The following is a 26,236-nucleotide window of genomic DNA, read 5'->3' as shown; positions in this document are numbered from 1 at the left end:
CCTTCATATAAACTCCAAAATTAACACTCATCTATTTTAAGATATTTATCTTTATTTTAAAATCTAGAAACTCATGTTACAATAAGATCATGTCTGTTGTAATACTCTGCTTTAGAATTTAATTGTCATAGTCATAAGCATTGGTATGGTTATATTACACCTTTCACAACCTCAGGACATTCCAAAGCACATCAAGGACAATGAAGTGTTCGGTGTTGTAATATGGAAAACACAGCAGCCAATTGGTAACATGCTATACAGTTGTCACTAGAATTATGGCATAGTGGGCATTGACATCCAATGTGAAGTTCTCGTTTTCCTTTTACTAATTTTTTTTGTTTTGTTTCCTTTAATTGTGTCTCATATTTTCAGAGATGTTTATACTGGTGCCAGAGTGTACTCAGACTTAGTAAGATTGAATTTAAAACAAAAGAAATGCTGGAAATATTCAGCAAGTCCAGCAGTATCTTTGAAGGGAGAAATTGAGTTAACATTTCAGGTTGATGACCTTCCATCAGAGCTGGGTTAAGTTGGAAATGTAACAGGCTTTAAGCAGTGAAAGTGGGAGGGCAGGAAGAAAATAAGAGAGTGTCTGTGATAGGTTGAAAGACCGGAGAGATAAAATAGCAAACAAGTTGGTAGTGCAGGGCCAAAGAGTGGTGATGGGACAGGTAAAGAAACAAAAGATGTCTAGAGGACGCGTGAATGGCAGAATGAAGAAGATCTTCCATCTGAAAACAAAAATAAAGGAAAACGAGAGTAAAATTGAAACCTGTAAAGAAAAAGGAGACTAAATAGGGCACAGATTATAGTCTGAAATGATTGAACTCAGTGTTGAGTCCAGAAGACTGTAGAGCGCCTAATCAAAAGATGAGGTGCCGTTCTTCAAGTTTACAATGAGCTTCATTGGAACACTACAAGATACCAAGTAGAGAGAGGTCAGCCAGACAGCAAGGTGGAAAATTAAAAAGACAGGTGACCAGCAGCTCGGGGTCACTGAACGAATACCTTTGCAAGAGTGAAACTACAGTACAATCACTAATTTATAGTGGGGCTTCTTTTTGCATGATGATTACTATTTTTTATTCTTTTGTCGTGTAACATTGCTTGTTTCTCAGTTTGTATGCAGTCATTGGTTTAAGTAGGAGTAGAAATAGAGATGCTAAGTATAATCACCACATTAATTATGCTGATTGCTAACTATTGCAAGCATAGCACTTTTTCTCATTAACCAGGCTCGCTAATCTAATTGCCTTGTTAATTAGAAACCAGATTCCTCAACAAAATTGAATCTTTGTGTTCTGTACATTAGCATGGTTGAACTTTCTTGTCTTTGTTTCTTTGCAATTATTTGATGGAGTTAATTGTTGTTGAAAGTATTTTGAAGCAAGTTGGCCCTAATACAGTGCTTTTCTTCTCTGCTTTTATTTTTCCTCTTCCCTCCCCACCTCTTCCTCTCGCCTCTTCCCCCATTCACCCTATTGGTGTGGTGCAGAATTCGTCAAGCTCTGCCTCCTCTGAAGCATCTGAAACCTGCCAATCAGTGAGTGAGTGCAGTTCACCCACTTCCGTAAGCTCGGGTTCTACCATGGGAGCCTGGGCATCAACAGAAAAGGTGATAAATCTTCCATGCACTGTCAATGTCCCCGTATGTGAATCTACAACATGAGGAGCCAGGAAATATTTCTATTATTAGTATTCCAGGCAGTTTCATATTTTTTAATCTGTTGATTCCCATCAAATTTGTTTCTGGATTATTAATGCAGAATTAATTGTGCATAAAATTGAAGTGTTCTGAAATCTCACACTTCTAAAGGTTCAGTTAAATAAAGCCCTCGTTGGTGTGGTATTGAGCCATATAGATGTAGATTAGATCCATTAGTTGGGATTGTGTTGGGGATACAGCTAAATATCTTAATGCCATTGATCGAGGGAGATGTGTGTGTGTGTGGGTAGGGATGCCCAGCTAAATTGGGATCAGTCGTCGTTGTAATTTTTTTCCTCTTCAAATAAATTGCTGGCACTTGCTGTCTGAACTCTCTCTTGAATATATGCTTGGTTGAAGTACTAGAGGCCCATCAGCTTCTGAGCAAGCGTACCCCAACAAAGGACTAGTGTTTTCAGGAGAGGATGGGAGGAAGAGCTGAATTTAAAAAAAACACCAGCTGCTAACTTTGTAATCTTGTAAACCTGAACTAAAGAGGGGTACATTTACATCTTTAAAAAATAACTGAGCACAATATCTTTAGCAGAGTTATGGGAAAATACTAAAAGGCCCCAATTTGTGATATTTGTAGTTATTTGATGGTTTTGAATTTTCGTAATAAAAATGCATATATTTCTGAGCTACCTTTGCTTTAAATTGAATGCTTACTTGAAGTACAAGAATAATCCCTATGAGCTTGTTTTGGGCTGGATGTTTGTAATATTTTGTGAAGATTGTTCCCAATTCATTGATACTTCTCCCATTGACTTTGTATTTTGGTTATTGTGACATTCTTCATAATCATTTTTATTCCATTTTGTGTATTTTTGTTTTGTTTTGCTTTTTCTGTTTATTTGCAGTTGACAAATGGGTTTGATTACTTCAGTTCATCTAGTGAACCATACCTTGCCTCAGTTGGTACACGTTTTCTCCCACATTTTCAGCCCTCTTCCCGACCCTGTTCCAGACCTTGTTCAGCCGCTCTCCCAGTTTATCCTCATTATTATACCATTGGGCCTGGCATGTTTCCATCATCCAAAGTTCCTAGCTGGAAGGTTTGTGCTCATCTTGTCTTTTTTTTTGAAGTAGCTTTTGAAAATGTTTCCTAGGACAGCTTTCTCATGTTTCTAAAAACATAATGACAATTTGTAACAACCTATGACAATTTGTATTTTTTCCAAAATAAATTGGAGATAAATCAGTAAAGATAAATGGCAGTATTTATAGTTAATTTATATTGCTGCTTGCATAACAGCTTGTTCAATTAGTAAAACCATGATGATATCGCACTGTGATGACTCATGCATCCACACCGCACCAAACTCTTGCATTTCTATCATGCCTAATCAGGCCTGTGAGATGCTGCTTCACGTAGGATTAGGCCATTCGGCCCTTCAAGCATGATCTGCCATTCAGTAAGATCGTGGTTGTCTGATTCTGGTCTCAATTCCACTTTGCTGTTTTCCTGCCATAACCCTTGACTCCATTGTCTATCAAAAATCTATCTGACTCATTCCAGCGCTTTCTGAGAAGAGAATTCCATTGACTCTCAATCCTCTGAGGAAAAAGATTCTCCTCTTCTACATCTTAAAAGGGAGACCTCTTATTCTTAAACTGTGTTCCCTAGTTTTCATCTGCCTCACAAGAGGAAACACCCTCCCTGTATCCATCCTGTCAAGGCCCCTTAGGATCTTGTATTTCAATAGGATTACCTCTCATTCTTCTAATAATATAGGCCCAACTAGTTCAAGCTTTCTTCATAAGATAAGCCGTTCATCCCAGGAATGAGTTGAGTGAACCTTCTCTGAACTTCTAACTTCTTTCAAATAAGGAAATTAAAAATGTACACAGTTCTCCAGATGTGGTTTCACCAAGGCCCTGTACAGGTGCAGTAAAACTTCCCTACTTTTACATTCCACTCCCCTTGCAATAGACAGCAACATTCCATTTTCCTTCCTAATCACTTGCTAAACCTGCATACTAACTTTTTGTGATTTCATCCACCAGGACAGCCAAATCTCTCTCTACCACAGAGTTCTTCTGTGATTTGCATCCAAGAAATGTCCACTCGGCCTCTTTGGCTCCCTCCTCAACTCCCCCTCTATACTGTCCCTCCCTTTTAACATAAAAAGGTCTACTGTGCTGAAGCAGTTGTGTATTACAGTAATTTCTTTGAACTATAGCTGCAACTATCTTCCCTAATAATCTTCTCTCTATCATCCTTTGACTAAGATTTTGGCCATCTGCCCTAATATTATTTTATACTGCTTGGTGTCAAATTTTGACTTTTACTGTTCCTGTGAAGCACCTTGGAATGTCTTATTACTTCAAAGATGCTATAAAAATACAAGTTTCTGTTGCTACTAAAGCATTTTGGACAGTTGCAAACTATGGTTTTCATATTTTCCCTTTTCTTGCATAATTCCATTAAATTATCTCCCATTTTTTCCTGAGTTCTCCTCTTCCCTGCCCCAGCCTACATTGTCCCAAAAATAATTCCTTGTCTAAGAAAGCAATCTGTTTCCAGGCTGCCAAATCCATTCGGCTAAACTAGTGAAGTTAGCCGTAGGTGATACTGCTTCCCTCTTCCTTTTATTTATACACATACAAACCCCAGTGGAGAAACATCTGTTTGACTTCTTTATCACTCGAGGGTGCAGTGCTTTGGAGCTTTTGATTTGATATTCGTGTAAAAGTAGAAAAATGCAGATACTTACATTTTTAAATACTTAACTGTATTTTAATTAGGACTGGGCAAGACCAGGTCCCTACGATCAGCCAGGAGTAAATACCTTACCAAGGCGTAAAGACTCAGAGCAGCGACGAGATGCTGAAGCAAAGACTCCATCTCTTGGCCAGAATGTACAAATAGAGGAAGCACAGAGGACTAGAAGTATGACTGTGTCTACTACAGCAAGGGTAATAACTATTAAATTGCCAATCTAATATGAATTCTGTGCTCATTATTGGAGATATGTACTTGAGAGAGCAATTTAAAGTCCCCCAATTGGGGACAGAATGTACATGTCCTGTTCTTACCATTGCACATTTTTTCTTTTAGGCCAGCATTTATTACCCGTCCCTCATTGCCCTTGTTCAGAGAGCATTTAAGAATCAACCACATTGCTGTGGGCCTGGAGTCACATGTGGGCCAGACCAGCAGATTTCCTTCCCTTAAGGACATTAGTGAACCCGATGGGTTTTTACAACAGTTGACGATGGTTTCACGGTCATCATTAGACTTTTAATTCCAGATTTTTATTGAATTCAAATCCTACCATCTGCCATGGCAGGATTCGAACCCAGATCCCCAGAGCATTACACTTGGTGTCTGGATTACTAGTCACTGGACTACACCATCACCTCCCTGCTAATATGAAATATTTGATTCCTGTTAGCTTTATAGAAAAGGCATGGCTAATGCTGGATATGTTTTTACATTGTGCTGTTAATCATTTAGTAGTCTTTACAGCAAATTCAACTTGGAAGTTTATTTTAAGTGGTTTAATTTTGATAGTAGGATTTTGACACTTTGATTTTGATGGTGCAGCATTTAATTTTATATCTGAAAAGGGTGTCATTGAGAAAATGTTGGAATCTATTGTAAATGATGTAATAGAGCATTTAGAAATACATAATCTAATCAAGCAAAGTCAGTATGGCTTCATGAAGGGGAAATCATGCCTAACAAATTTATTCGAATTCTTTGAGGAGGTAACAAGCAGGATAGATAAAGGGGAACCAGTGGATGTAAGATATTTGGATTTCCAAAAGGCATTTGATAAGGTACCGCAAATAAGGCTACTTATTAAGATAAGAGCCCATGGTGTTGAGGGTAGTATATTGAGGGAGTCTGGGAAGAATGTCCTCTGCAGTCACCGTTGCCATGAAGCAGTCTGGGAAGAGTGTCCTCTGCAGTCACTGTCGCTGTGAAGCAATCTGGGAAGAGTGTCCTCTCCAGTCATTGTCGCCGTGAAGCAGTCTGGGAAGAGTGTCCTCTCCAGTCACCGTCGCTGAGTTTAAAAAAAAAAATTGACATCACAGGAAAACCGTAAGTTCATTGGTTGGTAAGTAACTGCTAGTTTGAACTACCTATTCTAAGTTGATTTCAGATTAAAGGTGACTACTGGAGCACAGGATCGGAGGCCTAACGCTTCAGCTTCAACTCAGCAGAGAGCGCGAGTTCCAATTGATATTAAAAAGTGTATTTTGAATCTCTATTCTAACTTGCTTTCTGATTAAAGGTAAATAGGAGAAATATTTTACAGATTGATAAACTAAATGCCAGTAGGAAATTTAAAAACAAATTGGAAAAACTAATTAAATAAAATAGAGATGCAGGACCAGACGATGTGTTGGAGCTGGTGGACCCCATTGTGGTTCCTAGTGACCACATCTGTAGCAAATATTGGTTGTTCGAGGAACTCCGGCTCAGAGTTGTCGAGCTGGAATCTGAGCTTCGGACACTGCGACACATTAGAGAGGGGGAGAGTTACCTGGACACTGTTTCAGGAGACAGTCACACCCCTTAGATTAACTACCTTAAATTTGACCAGTGGCCAGGGACAGGAGGGTGTGACTGAGTGAGGCAGATAGAGGGATCCAGGCAGTAGCACTGCAGGAGCCTTAGCCCTTGCCCTTGTCCAACAGGCTCGAGATTCTTGCTCCCTGTGTGGGCGAGAGCGGGGACTGTAGGGAGGATGAGCAAACTGACCATAGCACCGTGGTTCAAGTTGGGGGAGAGAAGAGAAATGTCGTTGTAATTTGGGATAATATAGTTAGGGGAATAGATACTGTTCTCTGTGGCCAGGATCGAGAGTCCCAAAGGCTATGTTGCCTACCTGGTGCCAGGGTTAAGGATATCTCACCTGGACTGCAGGGGAACTTGGAGTAGGAGGGGAAAGATCCAGTTGTCGTGGTCCACGTAGTACCAATGATATAGGTAGAACGAGGAAAGAGGTTCTGCTGAGGGAATACGAGCAGCTAGGGGCTAAATTAAAAAGCAGAACCAAAAAGGTAATAATCCCCGGATTACTACCTGAACCACAAGCTAATTGGCACAGGGTCAATAAGGTTAAAGAGGTAGATGCATGGCTCAAAGATTGGTGTGGGAGAAATGGGTTCGAATTCATGGGACATTGGCACCAGTATTGGGGAAAGAGGGAGCTATTCCGTTCGGACGGGCTCCACTTGAAGCATGATGGGACCAGTGTCCTGGCGAATCACATAACTAAGGTCGTAGATAGGGCTTTAAACTAAATGGTTGGGGGAAGGGTTCAGTTGCATGGAAATACAAACAAATCAAAGTTTAAGGAGAGGGTAAGAGTGCAAGTTAGTGACAAGGCTGATTGTTACCAAAAAGTGAAAGGAAGGGACAGTGTGTATGAATACCATATTGCACCAAGGAATCATATAAAAGTAGGGAAAATTGATAATACGGCAAACTTAAAGGCTTTGTATTTGAATGCACATAGCATTTGGAATAAAATTAATGAGTTAACAGTGCAAATAGAGATAAATAGGTACGATTTGGTGGCGATTACTGAGACATGTTGACAGGGAGAACAGGTTTGGTAGTTGAATATCCATGGGTACTCAGTGTTTCAGATGGATAGGCAGGAAGGAAAAGGAGGTGGTGTAGCTTTGTTAGTAAAGGAAGGGATCAGTGCTAAAGTGAGGAATGACGTAGGCACTGGAGAGCAAGATGTAGAGTTAGTCTGGGTATAAATAAGAAATAGCAAGAGAAAGAAGTCCCCGGTGGGAGTAATCTATAGGTCCCCAAACAGTAGTTCAGCAGTAGGCCACAGTATAAACCAGGAAATACTGGAAGCATGTAAGAAAGATACTGCAATAATCATGGGTGATTTTAATATGCATATAGACTGGACTAATCAAATTGGCAAGGGTAGCCTCGAGGGAGAGTTCATAGAGTGTATTAGAGATTGTTTCTTGGAGCAATATGTTGTGGAACCAACCAGGGAGCAGGCTATTCTGGATTTGGTTTTGTGTAATGAGATGGAATTAATGAATGGTCTCATAGTAAAGGATCCTCAAGGGAAGAGTGATCATAGCATGCTAGAATTTCAAGTTCAGTTTGAGAGCGAGAAACTTGAGTCCCACACTAGTGTTCTGGAGTTAAACAAAGGTAACTACAAATGCATGAGAGTAGATTTTGCCCTAGTGGACCGGGCAGGAAGACCACAAGGTGGGACAGTTGATGAATAGTGGCAGATATTTAAGGAGATATTCAATTCTTCCCAAGTAAAATATAATCCAAAGAGGAAGAAAGATGGTAAGAGGGGGAAAAAGCATCCATGGCAAAGCAAGGAAGTTAAAGATAGCATAAAGGCAAAAACTAAGGCATACCAAATTGTAAAGGTCAGTGGCAGGCTGGAAGATTGGGAAACTTTTAAAGATCAACAAAGGATTACTAAAAAAAAATAAAGAGCAAAGGTAAATTATGAAAGAAAATTAGCGCAAGATGTAAAAACTAATAGCAAAAGCTTCAAATATATAAAAGGAAAGAGAATAGTTAAAGTGACTGTTAGTCCCTTGGAGGATGAGACTGGGGAGTTAATAGTGGGGAACGCAGAAATGGCAGAGATGCTTAATCAATATTTTGCCTCACTTTTCATGGTGGAGGACACTAGTACCACCCCAATAGCAACAGGTAGTGCAGAGGGTATAGAAAAGGAGGAACTTAGAACAATCACCTTCACTAGAGAAAACGCACTGAGCAAACTATTGGGATTAAAGGGTGACAAGTCCCCAGGACCTGATGGCCTACATCCCAGGGTCTTAAAGGAAGTGGCAGCGGAGATAGTATAGCATTGGCTATAATATTCCAAAATTTCCTAGATTCTGAAAAGGTTCCAGAGGATTAGAAAAATGCTAATGCTCTTATTCAAAAAGTTGGCAGGAGGCAGAAAGGAAACTATAGACCAGTTAGTTTAACGTCTGTCGTTGGGAAATTGTTGGAATCCATTATTAAGGAAGTAGTAATGGGGCATTTGGAAAGTCAAAATGCAATCCATCAGAGTCTGCATGATTTTATGAAGAGTAAATCGTAATTTGCTGGAGTTCTTTGAAGGTGTGACAAGCAAAGTGAATAATGGGGATCCTGTAGATGTAGCATATCTGGACTTCCAGAAGGCCTTTGATAAGGTGCCGCACAAAAGATTAATACACAAGATAAGATCACACGGAGTTAGGGGTAATATATTAGTTTGGACAGAGGATTGGCTAACCAACAGAAAGTAGAGAGTTGGGATAAATGGGTCTTTTTCTGGATGGCAAGCTGTAACTAGTGGGGTGCCACAGGGTTTGGTCCTTGGACCCCAATTATTTACCATCATATTAATAACTTGGATTCAGGGATAGAAGGTACTATGGCTAAGTTTGCAGATTACACCAAAATAGATGGGAAAGTAAGTTACAATGAAGAAATAAGAAATTTACAGATAGATATGTTCAGGTTAGGTGAATGGGCCAAAATTTGGCAGATGGAGTTTAACGTGGATAAGTGTGAGGTTATTCATTTTGGTCGGAAGAATAAAAAAACCGACTTATTATTTAAATGGAGAGAAACTTCAGAATGCTTCAGTGCAGAGGGATCTGGGTGTCCTCATGCATGTATCGCTGAAAGCTGGTATGCAGGTACAGCAGGTAATAAGGAAGGCAAATGCATTTTGGCATTTATTGCTAAAGGAATAGAGTGTAAAAATAGGGAAGTGTTGTTGCAACTGTACAAGGCATTGGTGAGACTGCACCTGGAGTACTGTGCATAGTTTTGGTTCCCTTACTTGAGGAACGATGTAGTTGCATTGGAGGCGGTTCAAAGGAGGTTCACTAGATTGATTCCAGAGATGCAGGACTTGTCTTATGAGGAGAGATTGAGCAGTTTAGGCCTATACTCGCTAGAGTTTAGAAGGATGAGAGGAGATCTAATTGAGTTATGTAAGATGCTAAAGGGGATAGACAAAGTAGACTTGGAGCAGATGTTTCCCCTTTTGGGGCATTCTAGAACGAAAGGCCATAGTTTTAGGCTAAGGGGTGGTAGATTTAAATCAGAGATGAGGAGGAATTATTTTTCTCAAAGGGCCGTGAATCTGTGGAATTCACTACCTCAGAGTGCAGTGGATGCTGGAACGCTGAGTAAATTTGAGGAGATAGACAGATATTTAATTAGTAACTGCTTGAAAGGTTATGGGAAGAGGGCGGGAAATTGGAGTTGAGGCCGAAATGAGATCAGCCATGATCATTTTGAATGGCCGGGGCAGGCTCGAGAGGCTGAATTGCCTACTCTTCCTAGTTCCTATGTTATTAGCATGGATAGAGGATTGGCTAACTAATAGAAGACAGAGTTAGGATAAGGGGGAGATTTTTGGGATGGCAACTAGTGGAGTGCAACAGGGATCAGTGCTGGGGCCTCAATTATTTACAATACATATTAATGACTTAGATTAGGGAAGTAAATGTACTTTTGCCAAGTTTACAGAAGACACGAAAATAGGTGGGAAGGCAAGTGGTGAGGATGACACAAGGAGTCTACAGAGGGATATAGACAGGTTAAGTGATTGGGCAAAAATTAGGCAGATGGAATATAATGTGGAAAAATGTGAGGTTATGCACTTTGGCAGGAAGAATAGAGGAGCTGAATATCATTTAAATGGAGAAAGACAACAGAAAGTTGCAGCACAGAGGGAGTTGGGAGTCCTTGTGCATGAATCCCAAAAATCTAACATACAAGATCAACGGGTAATAGGGAAGGCAAATGGAATGTTGGCCTTTATTTCAAAGGGAATGGAGTGTAAAAAGTCTTGCTGAAGGTATACAAGGTACTAGTTAGACCAAACCTAGAATACTGTGAACAATTTTGGTCCCCATATCTAAGGAAATATATACTGGCATTGGAGGCAGTCTAGAGAAGGTTCACTAGGTTGATCCGGGGTATGAAGGGGTTTTCTTATGAGGAGAGGTTGAGTAGGTTGGGTCTGTACTCATTGGAGTTTGGAAGAATGAGAGGTGATCTTTTTGAAACATATAGATTCTTAGTGGGCTTGACAGAGTAGATGCTGAGAGGTTATTTCCCCTTGTGGGAGGGTCTAGTACCAGTGGTCAAAATCTCAGTAAGGGGGTGCCCATTTATAACATGAGGAGAAATTTCTTCTGAGGGTAGTGAATCTGGAATTCTTTACCGCAGAGGGCTGTAGAAGCTGGGTCGTTAAGTATATTCAAGGCTGAGATAGACAGATTTTTAATCAGTCAGGGAATCAAGGGTTATGGGGAAAAGGCAGGAAAGTGGGGCTGAGGATTATCAGATCAGCCATGATCTCATTGAATGGCGGAGCAGACTCGATGGGCCGAATCACATACTGCTGCTCCTACGTCTTGTGGGTGAATTCATGAACAAATTATTTCTAGGATGAGCTTAGAACAAGCCTAAGGACATCAGTTTTAAGTATGAGAAACTAAACTATTGTCTTCCTAATTTTGATTTGAATGCTAAATATGGTTGGATTAGATCATAGCGGTAATATTAGTGCAGTCGTAACTTACTGTGGATTGCATGTATTTGGCAGCAGGGGGAGGAGACAGAAACTCATGAAGAACTGGCACTGGCCCTCAGCAGAGGTCTTCAGCTGGATACTCAGAGGAGCAGTAGGGATTCCTTGCAGTGCTCCAGTGGATACAGCACACAGACAACCACACCATGCTGCTCTGAGGACACAATCCCTTCGCAAGGTAAATGTGACCTTGTTTCTTGTAACTTTTTTTTGGCTCAGTATCTGGATCCTTGCAATGCTCTGACACCATAATGGCCACAACAAACTTAAATGAAAAGGAGGCCTAGTGGTATGTAAAGCTGTATTATACCCTGTGCTCAATTTCCAATTCCTTGTGAATTTCATATGAGTTACCAGAATATAAGGCAACTTGGCATATAAGGTGACCCCATTTTTCCAGCTCAAAATCTTTTTTTTGCCTATACTCGGCATGTAAATCACATTTCCCTCCTTTTCAGCCACTACCTTATACTCGTATCAGTAGTCAGACTCAATTTTTCACCCCACAGATGCATGTTTTACTTGTATATTAAAACTGGGTGCAAGGGATAGAATGGTTACAGAACAGGAGGAAGGCCATTCAGCCCATTATGTCTTTGTTGGCCCTCTGAAGGAGCAATTCACCTAGTGCCACTCTCTTGTCTTTTTACCATTGCCCAGAAAATTTCCCCTTTACAGATAATTATCTCTTTTGAATTCCTCAGTTGAAATTGCATTCCAGTTCCTAACCATTCTCTGCGTTAGAAAGCTTTTCCTCATGTTGCCATTGCTTCTTTTGCCAAATATCTTAAATCTGTGCTCTCAGGTCCTCAAGCCTGCCACCAGTAGGAACAGTTATCTAAACTGTCCAGACCCATCATGATTTTGAAAACCTCTCAAATCTTCGCTCAACCTTCTTTTCTCCAAGGAGAACAGTTTCAACTTCTCCAATCTTTCTATGTAACTTATCCCTGTTCCTCATCCCTGAAACCATTTTAATAAATCTTCCATGCACTTCAAATGCCTTCACATCCTTTGTAAAGTGTGGTGGCCAGAACTGGACACAATGTTCCAATTGAGGCCAAAACAGTATTTTATACAGATTTAACATAACTTTGTTGCTTTTGTACTCTGCCTCTATTAGTAAAGCCCAGTATGCTATATGCTTTATTAAACGCTCTCTGAGCCTGTCCTACCACCTTCAGTGATTTATGCACATATACACCCAGGTCCCTCTGCACCTGCACCCATTATATAAGGACAAGCTACAACAACGAAAGAGAAGCAAGTGCCCATTTAAAATAAAATAAATAAATTTGCTCTCAGGAACTGGGCAATGCTGAAAAAGCCAACTTATTGCTCCTCTCTAGCTGTCTCAAGGTGGAAATGAGGTATCCCTTTGAATGACTACAGTCTTTGTACTGATGGTGTTCAATAGGGAATCCAGAACCATAATCCAGCAACAACTAATAAATAGTCCACACTATGATGGTGTGCAACTTGGAGGGGAAATTGCAGGTGATTGTGTTCCTATGGTATTATTTTCTAGACCACCTCAGTGGTAAAGGTCACAGGAAATGTGCTGTCAAATTTAGTTTCGTGAATTACAGCAGTGCATACTGTAAATAGTACATTCTAGGGATACAGTGCACCAGTAGTGGAGGAGCTAGATACTGAGTTCAGCGGCTCTGGCGTCAAAGAAGTGGACTGTTTTATCTTGGATTATGTCAACCTCCTTCAGTACCATAACAGTGGATTCACTTAGATGAGCACGGAGTATTCCATTACAGTCCTAACTTGAGCCTTGTAGATAATGATGAATCTTTGAAGGGTCATAAGGCAAGATCCATGCAGGGAATAGTGGTAAAAAAATGAAATTAAAGCACTTCATTTGAATGCACGAAGTAGCTGTAATAAGATAGAACATAATATTCCAGGATACCCAACATGTCAAAAAGACAGGCAGAATGGACAAGGAGGAAGAAGGGTATCCCTGATAGTAATGGATGACTGAAGGACATTACTGAGGAAAGATCATGAAGTAGAACCAGTATGGATGGAGATTAAGAATAGCAAGTGTCTGAAAACAGGTTGTAGTTTATAGGCCCCTCACAGTAGTCATACTATTGAACAAAGCATTAAACAAGAAATTGTTTGAATTATCAAAGACAATGTAATGATTGTGTGGGACTTGAATCTTCATGTTGACAGAGCCAATCAAATTGGCAAGGGTGATCTTGGAGATGAGTTTGTAGAATGTTCTCGGGACAGTTTCATGGAGCAATACATTGTGGAACCAACTATGAATAAAGGTATTTTAGATTTACTATTGTTTAATGAGGCAGAGTTAATTAGTAATCTCACAGTAAAAAAATCCACTGGGAACTAGTGATCATAATACAATCGAATTCCATGTTACATTTGAAAGTGACATGCTCCAATCATAAACAAGAATCTTAAACTTAAACAACGCCAGTTACATGGGTATGAACTGCTATGACGCAGCAATTGGTAAAGGCTGAGTTGTTTAAATCCCAGAGGGAAACTTGAACAACTGTCATAACCTATATTTTCAATTGGTATATTTGAAATGCAGCTCTGAATTCAGGACTAAAACCACCAAGCCTCAAGAGATTTTTTTATATAAAATTAAATTAAACATTTATTAATTTAACAACTATTTAAACACATATACACATGTCTACAAATTACTATCATAACTTTAAAACAAATCCCCAAATTAATCACTCCCTGGTAAATCTTCATCACTTGTTGGCAAAGTATTGGAATCTATTATTAAGAAAGTTTTAACAATGCACTTCGAACATTGTAGTGGGATCAGACAAAGTCAACTTGGTTTTATGAAAGGACAATCACAGTTGACAAATTTTTGTTTTTTGAGGATATTATAGGGTATATAAAGGGGAACCAGTAAATGTAGTATTACCTGGATTTTCAAAAGGCATTCAATAAGATGCCACACAAAAGGTTAATAAGCAAAGTAAGGGCTCCTGGAGTTGAGGGTAATATATTAGCATGGATAGAGGACTAATGGAGTGCCACAAGGATCAGTCCTGTGGTCTCAGCTATTTGTAATCTATATTAATTACTTAAACAAAATGAGAGAGAGTAATGTATCTAAGTTTGCTGATGATACAAGAGCTCAGTAACAATCTAAGTTGAGGACACAGGCTGTAAAGAGATGTAGACAAGTTAAGTGAGTGAGCAACAAGATGGCAGATTAAGTATAATGTGGAGAAGTGTGAGGTTATTCGCTTCGGTCATTTAGAATAGAATAGCAGAATGTTTTTTAAAAGGCATGAAAGTTCTAAATGTTGATCAAGCAGCTGATACAGGTTGTGTTGCAAAGATGTGCATGAGTTTAAGGTAAGCCCACTCCTGTGTTGGTTGCTAATGACATTTCAAAATGGTGACCACCCACACCCAGGCCAACACATCACTTTTTTTATTCGGCGTATAAGTCGAACCTTGTTTTGGAGATATTTCTCAAGGCTCCTAAGGTCAACTTATATGCCGGTATGTATGGTATTCTTGCTGTACAAACATCAATTGTGTTTACACTTATATTTAGTATCAGATTTCTACCATATGGTGGTGGTTGCTAACTGATGTGGTTGGAGTTGATCAGGAGGCATATCCATTGGAAACAAAGAGATGCATTGATTAAGTTGATAGCACTTTATACCTTGGATGATTACAAGTAAAGCTAGAAATCTTTTGAGAAGGCTTATATAGAAAACTGATTAAAACTGGACACTGAAACAAGAAACAAAGGCTTTACATTCATTCAAGTTTAAACATAACTTGAATTATTTTGGTCACCTTTATCTAGTTAACTAAAAAGTTTACAAAATGACCTTGGATTTGATTGGCACCTACACTTCAGTTAAGAACTTACAATTGTTGCAATTCAAGTTGTTGTATTAGAAACGTATGTTTTCTCGATTGAAAGCTCTCATTTTTAGTCAGGAAAGGACCAGTGTCATCAACAACTCAATCGCAAAGCAATTTAAATCCACTGGAATAAGTGGTGTGGTTTGATTCCCGTCCAAATAATAGTTGGGTAATTGAACTCCTCAACTAATCAAGAAGAACTTTTCATGATTTCTGAGATGCCTTCATATATAGCTTACACTGACACCTCACCTTGGTAGAAGAAATAAATACAATTGCCTGTCTTTGAGTTGCCCCATCAGATGACTGAAACATCATTCAGCAGTAGTATAAAAACAACAGAGCAATGTCTCCATTACACCATTTTTTGCCACATTCCCCTTAAGTCCCATTCAAGCAAATGTGTAGCAGTAATCCTCACTTGTTTATAGGCAGTCTGTTTTGCTACATTGATGTAACTGGTAATTTACTATTTTGTGCCATTTTTTTGAACAACAGATCATATGTAATTAGACAATTGCTTATGACAACTCATTTGAATTTGCTTTGAAAGGCACTGTTATCAGATTTGTTCAACTGCCTTAAATGTAAAGGTAACAGTATTGGTCAATGAAACACCAAACCCTATTTCTGTCGGTTTTTTCCACTGTTCAAGGCCTTCAATTCAATCCTCTTACAAATAAGTGATCACTTGAATGTAATTGTTTTCCTATTGAAGATAGCACATTTATGGCTGTGTATTTGTGCTGACTGCCACTTTGATTCCTGGTTCTTTAATTAGAAGGCACAGGAGAAAAAAGCCAGGCATTTCCCAATTGGCAGAGCTATTATAGGATTTTACTGCAATGCAGAGTCAATTCAATTTCGTAAGTTTCAAAAATCGAGTTTTTTTTTAAATCTTCTATTCAGTTTCAGATTATGACTACTTCTCAGTTAGTGGTGATCAGGATATTGAACAGACGGAGTTTGACAAGTCCTCCACAATTCCACGAAATAGCGATATTAGCCAGTCCTATCGTCGTATGTTCCAGGCGAAACGTCCTGCATCCACAGCAGGCTTACCAACAAACAGCGGACCGGTGATGATGACACCAGGAGTTGCTACAATCAGACGGACGCCTTCAACCAAACCATCAGTCCGAAGAGGGACAATAGGAGGAGGCCCAATACCAATTAAGACTCCGGTGATTCCTGTTAAAACACCAACTGTGCCTGATGTAAGTAGCTTGTCAGGTGTGCAGCCTGGGCCAGAGGAATGTCCAGAGCAGGGTTCTGAAGCTGCAGAAAGCTTGCAGGTCTCTCCAAAGAAAAGCAGTATATCATCAACTGCTTGCACACAGGCACCTGTCGTTCCTCCAGTGCTATCCCAATCCGCTAGCCCCACAGACGAAGAGAAGCAGTCTGTGATGAGCCAACAGATGATGACAGAAGTTGGAGCATCCAACTTGGGTATCACACTGGCAGCTGCATCTGGGGATCAGTCTTGTACCAGTACAGCTTTGACCCTGCAGGAGTTGGATACAGCAGGTGAGCATTCCACAGTTGATGCTGCAGAGCCCCCTCAAGGTGAAGATATGCTGAGCGCCATCCGACGTGGGGTGAAACTGAGAAAAACAACAACTAATGACCGCTCGGCCCCAAGGTTTTCATAAATGTATAAATTGTATTGTAGAGATGACGGTAGAGGTCTCTGACTTGGAGAAATCTATTCTGTTGTAATCTCAATAACATACCACCATGTATTTTATTTGAGAGGCTTATGAGAGAGGAAACTGGTGGAATAAAGAGAAAAGGCAGTGGGGGGGGGAAATAGTGGGGGTGGGGAATCTTTACTAGTTGCATTACGTTTTGGATTTTATGGTCTGTAAATATGAAAACTGTTTTCTGTTGTAGCTGCTTTTTAGTTTACCTGTTGCTTTTTTTCCCTCCCTTCTGCCAAACCAGAAGGTGCCAAATCATATCTGACATGCTATCGATTTCATTGTAATTTGCTAGAGCACAACATGATAAAGGTTTTTTAAATTCTGGAATGAATAATTTTGTTTAAAAGACTATTGTGTAAGGTGTTCATCAGCTGAAAACTGATGAATAGTGCACTGAATTAATGGTGCATAGAGAAAATGAAAGTTTTAATTTATTGGATTTTATCCATGTTACAAGATTTATTTCTATAGGATGGAGCGATAAGCAGCATCACACAGTATTAACTTTAGTTACTGTCTGTACAGTAATTTGAAGGAATTTAACAGACTACCAGCTAACAATTTAAGCAATACAGTGCAATTAGGGCAAAATGAGTCAGCGAGGATTTAATATTTAGTCGTAAATTAGAGTGCCATGACAATGACCGTCCTTACAAAATGGATGTTTTTACACTGATAGTTAAGCATACTGTAGTTTTCTAGTGCTTAATGTTGATCCTATTGAAATGAGCCATATCCGGTTACACAACTTATAATTTCCTATGCTGTTTAGACATTGCTTTCTGTTAAATTTAACTGTCCACAGAAATGAGCTTGTTTGTGTGCACGTGACCAGATGTTATTTCTTTATACCTGCAGCAGTTCATATGCTTTCTTCACCTTTCCCTTTTCCCCTCTATTTTTCTAATTTTAAATATAACTTTTAGGCTAATGCAATGGGAAGTATGCGAAATAAAGTAGTAACACACCTTTTAAAAACTGAGGTAGCAGGGAGTTCTCTAGTTAACAATGCCTTTTTCTCAAATTTTCTTCTTTTTAAAAAAAGAAATAGATTAACCCAGCAGGCTGGGGTAAGTAAAAACCCGTATAGTGCAACTTTAAGAAAAGTAAGCAAAATCTTCATGCTATGACAGAGCAGTAGCCATAGAATTACAGCTCAGGTCTTATCCCTTGTGCAAATGTACGTTCTTTTAAAAATACTTTCAGGGGCTTGTTTGTTATGTATTGCAGCTCTTGATTCATATCAAACTTGTAATAATTAAATACAGAAAATCATAAAATAAGAGTGTACGAGCATTGTGTATAGTTGCCATCTCCTTTATGCATGATTAATTCTTCAATATATATTTAGCATTTCTGGTAAACTTAAGCCCTAACCGTTACGTCAGTTTTGTATTTTAGTAATCATGCTGACTAATAATGGCTGGTTTAAGTCATGTAGTTTTCAGTAAATGCTTAATGTCACCTTCGCTGTACTCTCTATCTCCTCTTCATTCCCAGTGCCCTAAGGTGCCAGCACGAGGTGATAGCAAGTATGTTAAGCTTTTGGAATACCGTTTGCTTCTCTTTTAAGTGTTAACCACTTAACGCATTTAAATGCAAGTATTTTTAATCCCAGACTTGCAGATATTTTTGCATATCTTTGACACTTCAGGAGTCACAAACGATTGAAAATGAAATAATTTCCATCAAGCACTGAGTATACAAGGACATTCTAGAGGTTCTAAACATGAAACCGCTGTTTTTATTCAATAAACTGATGTGAAGCTGTTTTTGATTTTTGTAAGAAAAATTGGGCAAACCAGCAATTGGAAGTTTCATGGTTGCAACATGCTTAATAAACAAGCCCCTGGCTAGAAAATAGCATTATCTTTGTAGTGCGCGTGGTGATTCTGATACTAAAACAAAACAGGTGAGACAGGAATAGTTGATATACAGTAGTAACTCCAGCTGATGCAGATTGCAGATGATGCTAATAGTTGATGGTTACTTAATAGCTCTTAAAAAAAAATCATAGAGACACAATTGTAATTGTTCAGTTCTATAAAAATGTAGGAAAACTTTTAAATAAGAGGTAGTATGTGAAGTAGATTCTAACATTCATCACATATCTTGCATCTCTTCATGGAGTTAAATATTAAATAATGTTGCCAAAATTTTAATAATATGTAAACTGACAGAATTGTTTTTGAAATAGTAAAAATTTGATGTGTTTTGCATATTGTAAAAGCAGGTTATCACACTGAAACTAGAATTGTTTCTAATGGTAAATTATTGTGGTTTTGTTCCTGGTTTGTATTGAGAGTTGACCTCTCCATGTGCAGTTTTTTTTGTTTGACAGGTGTAAATATAACAATCTATAATTTTTGTGTCACCCTCTTCTGTGTAATGATTGCTTCAGCCCACATTAAAGAAATGTAAAAAAAAACTCTCTCCATTTTGTAATGACGTATTTGTGTTCATAATTTAAATTATCTAAGTTGTACTAAAATTGAAAAGTAATTTGCTCTCATACTTATGTTCTGATGTCAGAATTTGCATGTAGTTTGCAAAAGGTCTTGGCAAACAAGGCATTCTTGGCCAACTCCTTGCAGGTCTTCTGTATTTACATAATTAAATTTGATGGCATAAACATCAGTTTGTTTGTCCATTTTTTAAAATGTATTCTTTCATGGGTTGTGAGCATCACTGGCAAGGCCAGCATTTGTTGCCCATCCCTAATTGTCCTTGAGAAGGCAATGGTGAGCTGCCGCCTCGAACTGCTGTAGCCCATGTGCAACAGTGCTGTTAGGGAGTTCCAGGATATTGACCCAGCGACAATTAAGGAACGGTGATATAGTTGTAAGTCAGGATTGTGTGTAGCTTGGAGGGGAGCTTGCAGGTGGCAGTGTTCCCACGCATCTGCTGCCATTGTCCTTCTAAATGATAGAGGTTGTGAGTTTGGTAGGTGCTGTCAAAGGAGCTTTGGTGAGTTGTTGCAATGTATCTTGTGTACGGTACAAACTGCTGCCACTGTGATGGAGTGAGTGAATGTTTTTGTTGGTGGATGGGGTGCTGATCGAGCAGGCTGCTTTGTCCTGGATGGTGTCGAGCTTCTTAAATGTTGTTGAAGTAACACTCATCCAGGCAAGTGGAATGTATTCCTTCACATCCTGACTTGTGCCTTGTAGATGGTGGACAGACTTTGGGGAGTCAGGAAGTGAGTTACTTGTCGCAGGATTCCCAGCCTTTGAGCTATTGTAGCCACAGTATTTATTTGGCTGGTGCAGTTCTGTTTCTGATCAGTGATAACCCCCAGATTTTGTGCTGACTCCCTCACTGATAATGCCATTAAGGGGATCAGTTAGCTCATTTGGCTAGGCGACTAGCATGTGGGTCAGATTAATGCCATTAGCACAGGGTTTGATCCCTAGTCCAGCTGAGGCAGACTCGGAGCCTGCCTCTTCTCCCTACCCATAATAACAATCACAGCACCCTGTGGTTTGTCTATTAATCGTCAAGAATCTGCCTTCAGGCAGAGAACTCAAGAAGAAGCAGCAGAATGCCATTGACTGTCATGGGGAGATGGTTAAATTCTCTCTTGTTGGAGATGGTCATTACCTGCCACTTGTGTGGTGTTAATATTATTGCCACATATTACTCCAAGCCTGAATGTTGTCCAGGTCTTGCTGCATATGGACACGGACAGCTTCAGTATTTGAGGAGTCGTGAGTGGTATTCATCATCAGTATAATATTGAAAATTATTTATTGTGCACTTTATGATAACTGCAATTGTGTAATCGGCTGAACTGCTGTACTTTCTAGGCCACATCTTGCTACATGCTTTGGTGGCAACAGAGCACACTAACCAAAACAATCATGATAGCTTTCTACAGCTACAAATAAAATTTGTGGTTTTATTAAGGTATAATTGGGGAGTGGATGGTATAACAAATCAGTGTGCTGTTTTACCTTTAGGTCTTGGTTTGAAATCATCCTCAAATGGATTTGATTGTTTTGTGTAAAGTGAGGTAATTGTGTAATAAAGGGCAGCTGTAACAATTATTCTTAACATTAACTTGGGGAGGTGGCAGAGGTACTATCTTCTGTAGTGATTTATGTTCAACAAATGATTTTTAATTCAGCATTTGAACCCAAGGATGCAAGCGTGATAGTTCCCCTGGCAGCAGGATATAAAATATTGTCACTGATGTTCCGATCTCTCTTTTCAGAATAAGGCAGTTAATTGAGTTAAAGCTGTGTCTAAGTTTCTTGGTGTGAACATGAGGGCATACTCAATTGTTGGAAAATATTGTGCTATTTGCACTACTCCATGTTTGACTATCTAATGGCCCATTTACAATGCTCTGATTCATCTAGTGTGGAGTTAACACTAGAGGGAGAATTTGCATGGGAATTTCCACTAATCTTCTGTACTTTGGAGAAAGATCAGTAGAATGCTCTGAGAAATGACGGAACAGCCAGTTCCAGTATCTGCATAAGTTATAACAGTAGAACACCCATGGAATGTATGGCCCACATCAGTTACTGACGCACCACTGAATTCCAGCATGCTAGTCAGCCATATCTGATGTTAAATTTTGCCTTTTGCTTCTCACCTATGTGTCAATGTTAAATGCAGAAATATTTTTCGTCACCAGTAATTAAATGGGCTAAAAGATTTTTCAAAAAACAGTACTTGATTGTAGCATTATCTGGATTAGATGATGCAAGATAAATATCAAGCTGAGATGAAAAGTGAAACAAAAATAAAAATACCTGGAAAAACTCAGCAGTGAATGTTCATTATAGGAGGCCCAACTTTCACTTTGTAATTGAACATCGAATGAACAAAGGAGTTTGGCATTGACTTAAGCCTGAAGATTACTGATCTGAAAATGTTCCTTCAGAGGTTATATTGAAGATGTAATTAAGATTACGGAACATAATTTATTGTTGAACAGTATCATCTGATTAATTCCAACCTCAAGTTTCTAGTATCAAATTTTTCTACACAAGGCAATGAAATGTAGTTTGTGATGCATTACCTAAAATTTATAGCACAGAAACAGGCCATTTAGTTCAAATGGACTGTGCTGGTGTTTATGATTCACATGAGCTTCCTCTCTGCTTCATCTACCTCGAACTGCATATCCTTCTGTTCCTTTCTCCCTTATGTGCTTAAATTGGTTCTCATACATTTACTAGAGTGTTAGCTTTGGTGCAGATATTGATGTATCATGATTATTAATTTAAATCATCACCAACAGAGTTTATTTTATATAAACAGGGAGTCTCACCATTCAATCCTTTTCAAAAGAAATTGTGTTGACTTTAAACAAATACAACTGGAGAAGCAAACACTTCAGAAAAGCAATATTTATCATGAAGTCCCAGAATTCATTGAATCGAGCCTGACTAACGTGTCCAATACTCCCTTTCCAGCTTAATAGACATAGATTCACCATTGTGTTTGAGTGAAAGTGATTAATGGCTTTGAATACTTCATTGTTTAAGAAAATCTGACATGCTAATTATTGAGAGGCCAGAGGCTTCCCACATGTAAAGAAGAAAACATTTATGGAATGCTCACCTGAGCTGCTATAATTGCTTCTCCTGAGTACGAACAAAAACCTGGAAGTGAAAAACTGGATGGTGCAATGATTAAGACTGGTTGTTCACCTCTGGATCCTTACAGCAAGTAAACTGAAGTATGAGCTGAATCTGAACCCAATGTAAACTGAGCTTGGACATGCTCATTGGCATTCATAATGGGCATGGGCACACAGCACAAAACTGTCCTGAATAATCTTACTCAGGCAACAGGATAGTTGGTGTACAAAGTAGCTAATGCAAAAGAAGTGTAGCTGGGGGCTTTACTCTGACTATTATACCCGAAATAAGAATGATCGATGCTGACACTTGTGTCTGAAATAGGAAAACTTCTGTTTTCCAATACAAACATTCTTTGACTTAATGAGTACAAATATGAAAGTAAAACGGGAAAGCAGCTGTGCGCAAATTTACTTCTCTTGCTCCATGGAGATTGGTATATCCAGTGTACCATTTTCTTCAATTATCAACACTTTTAAACAAAAATGAAACAAGACAGTGCTGATCCTAGATTTTTTTTCTTTAAAACATTTGTGAACATAACTTCAGGTTAACAAATGGATTATTTTGGTTTAAAAAATTATAACGAAGGTCAGTTCCAACACAATAACCACCTGATCATTCCAACAATTGCATATCTTGACAAACAAGCTGTAGGTTAGCTTTAGTCCAATGGACTTCTACTTTCAGAATGGGTTGCTATTCTAGTAAAATGGCATGATTTTTATGAATGATTTCACACGTTTTTCAATTGGCTTTTTAGCTTTGATATAAGCTTTGGTTGATGCAAATAGGCATGTTGGATTTTTGGGCCTCAACAAGGTAAATAGCTTTGTTATAATGATTTGTGGACTGAATTACATCTAGATCAAGTTAATGGTATCCCTGGGATTTATTCTAAAAGCACTAAAATCAAAATTGTATTATAAGATTGTTTTACAAATATATGAAACACAAAAAAACCACAACAGTAGGGAACTTAAAGAATGTACATTCATGTTTAACTTTCTATTTACAATACATAGTATATATATTGTAGCTGTAGGAACTTCAGCTTTTAAATAGTTCCAGTAGTCCATTGTATGAAATGAACAATGGCTGTTGCTTAAAGTATTACTTGGGGTTTCTGAATAGAAAATGTTTTTATTTTCAAATGTATCCCGCAATGCTATCTCAGATTGCAATCGCCAGTACCTTACACAAAAATCACTGAACTCTGATTCATTATTTAGACATTCCTTGAACAATCTTGTATAAAATATTTAATGGCTTATTAAAACAGAGGTGTTTGTTTCTCTTCAGTAGTGCCAGGAGCTTAATTCTAGTTTTAGGACTCCAATGAGCTATCTTAACTCGTTTCATGTTTTTGCTGTGACAACAAATATCCAAACTTCTAGCTAATTAGTGCATACCTTAAAGCTCTGTAGTCCATTATCAAGTCTAAAATCAATGTTTCATTAATTTGTATACATAAAATTATTGACACTAACAGGTCTGGTGTTCTGATTTAGAACACTGAGGTAGCATAAAATGACTGTCAACAGTCAATAACACAATAACTTAATTTTGAGATTCAGAAAAGTCTCAGAGTACAATTAAAACATGAGGTTCGTTAAGGAGCATGCAAGACCAACTTTGAACTGAGTGGCTTTTACAGAGGTCAAACACATTGTGGGTTTGGAGTAGGCCAGGATGACAGATTTCCTTCCCAAAGGGCATTTCAACTGCCATGACTGAGACTAGCTTTATCATTCCAAATTTATTAATTTATATTCCACCAGTTGCAATGGTGGGATTTGAACCCATATCCCTAGAGTATTATAAAAGCAAAAAACTGCAGAAGCTGGAAATCCAAAACAAAAATAGCTGGAAAAACTCAGCAGCTCTGACAGCATCTGCGGAGAGGAACACAGTTAACGTTTCGAGTCAACAGTTCTGTTGAAGAGTCATACGGACTCGAATCGTTAACTGTGTTCCCTAGAGCATTAGCCTGGGCCACTGGATTGCTAATTGAGTGACATTACACCACCATCTACCCCTGTTAGAAAGGCTTTAATTGCATGGTGGGAAAAGTAATGTCTGGTGCTGTTTAGTGAATGGTTGCTGAGCCTAAAGAGCAAATAGCTCTGTAGGGCTACTAGGAAAAATAATAGGATGCAGTCGCTTGCAGGTATAGGGTTAGAATTCCAGCTGGGTAGAAGGTTTGGATTTGGTGTTTTAGAATGGTAATTTTTTTTTTAATTTTGGGGAAAAACTTGCCAAAGCTACATGGGCCATAAGTGGTAAAAGGGGTAAAAAAAGTGACAGACCAAAATTACCCATGATATGAAGTTTGTGGCAGAATGAGGGGAATGCTGACCCAAACTCCGATGATCATCTGTGGAATGACTGGTAGCATGCTGTTTCGTTGAGTGCGTGGAAAGGAGAGCAGTTGAAGCCACTCATGCCACAAGATGGTAATATTGCATGCGTGTCAGAAGATCACAGCCATATCGACCCTCGTTGCTAATCTGTCGGACCAGGAATACACGCAGAAAATACTGTACCATGAGGAACGTGATAAGGTAGGTGTAGCCAACAGCACCACACGTTAAATTGATAGTGTAAGATTACATCACAACATAGGAATGAGTTGATTTATTCAGTTCTTCCCACCGGTTCCGCCATTTACTTAGATCATAACTGATCTGTATCTTGACTTCAGCTACCAACGTGGTTTCATATCCTTAATAGCACTATCTGTTGCTCCATGATACCGCCCCCTTTTGAGTTTATTGAAATGAAATTCTACAATGATCGGTGTAAAGGGAAGCTAACAATCCATTTAATCATCGGAGACCTTTCATAAAGCTGTTTCTGTCCAAACTACGTGGAGCCATTTCAGACGCTAGAACTGGTAACTTTAAAAAATGATTTTAATTCAAATGATTTTCGTTTTTTTTGTACAAGATATTACCTGTTTTATTTATATATTAACTGGGGAACAGGTAGCAAAATCTTCAAATTTGTTAATTCCAATGACACGCACTCAAGACTACAGGGAGGTTAGCGATATGGGTAGGCAGTAGGCAGAGACTACGTCATGTGTGTATAATGAGAGTATTCTAAAGGTGTAAACGAATAAAAGACCCGGAGTTTAAATGCATAATTTCATGGAAATGCAACCACTCGTAGATGAAACAATCGAGTTCTAAATGCATTGAGTACAAGTGTAAAGTAATAAGTGATTAGATATAGTTCTAACCGTCCCATTATTTTAAAAAAGGCATTCAAGCCACAGGGGAGGAGTAAGGAAGATACTTACCAGGAGACGCGGGATATTAGAAGTACTTCCACAGGATCAGAAACACTTCCTCATAAATCTCCCCTTGCCACCTTTCCAAAAATGTGGGGCCCATAATTGGATACGATATTCCAACTAAGGCCAAACTAATGATTTTTATAACGGTTTAGCATAACTTCCTTGCTTTTGTACTGATTCTATTTGATAGTTCAGCACCCCATATGCTTTTTAATGGCTTTTTTTTAAACGTGTTCTGTCAACTTCAAAGATTTGTGTAGGAGCCGCGCCCGGTTTCTATTTCTGCACTCTTTAAAATTGTACATGGAATGAAATAACACGCCATTTCAATATTCTGAAAATTGGATAAATAATTGAAGCAGAATGTCATGTAGGACCATGGTGAGAGTGTAGGGCAGGGAAATTAGTTTTGATTACACTTGCAAAACCAGCACCCACAGAATGGGCTAAATAGTATATTTCTGTGCTATAGA

At 38.8% G+C, this 26,236-nt stretch overlaps 1 protein-coding gene across 6 annotated transcripts in view; it reads left to right on the top strand.

Annotated features, from left to right (window-relative positions):
- The window catches only part of LOC121279060 (protein MTSS 1-like), a 177,748-nt gene extending 158,248 nt beyond the window's left edge, over positions 1-19,500 (top strand). For 3 of the 6 annotated variants that reach the window (XM_041189912.1, XM_041189917.1, XM_041189918.1), the window contains 5 exons: positions 1,496-1,615; positions 2,566-2,760; positions 4,454-4,624; positions 11,287-11,449; positions 16,075-19,500. In XM_041189912.1, the coding sequence (XP_041045846.1) occupies positions 1,496-1,615; positions 2,566-2,760; positions 4,454-4,624; positions 11,287-11,449; positions 16,075-16,817 (1,392 nt within the window). In that variant the 3' untranslated portion in view covers positions 16,818-19,500. The remainder of the gene's footprint in view (positions 1-1,495; positions 1,616-2,565; positions 2,761-4,453; positions 4,625-11,286; positions 11,450-16,074) is intronic. The other 3 variants (XM_041189914.1, XM_041189915.1, XM_041189916.1) reach the window with 3 other exon arrangements.
- Positions 19,501-26,236: the final 6,736 nt, after the last annotated feature.

This window comes from Carcharodon carcharias, chromosome 6 (assembly GCF_017639515.1).
Source record: "Carcharodon carcharias isolate sCarCar2 chromosome 6, sCarCar2.pri, whole genome shotgun sequence".
Lineage (NCBI taxonomy): Eukaryota > Metazoa > Chordata > Chondrichthyes > Lamniformes > Lamnidae > Carcharodon > Carcharodon carcharias.
The sequence above is the reverse complement of the archived record's forward strand: the minus strand, read 5'-3'. Positions and strand labels throughout refer to the sequence as shown.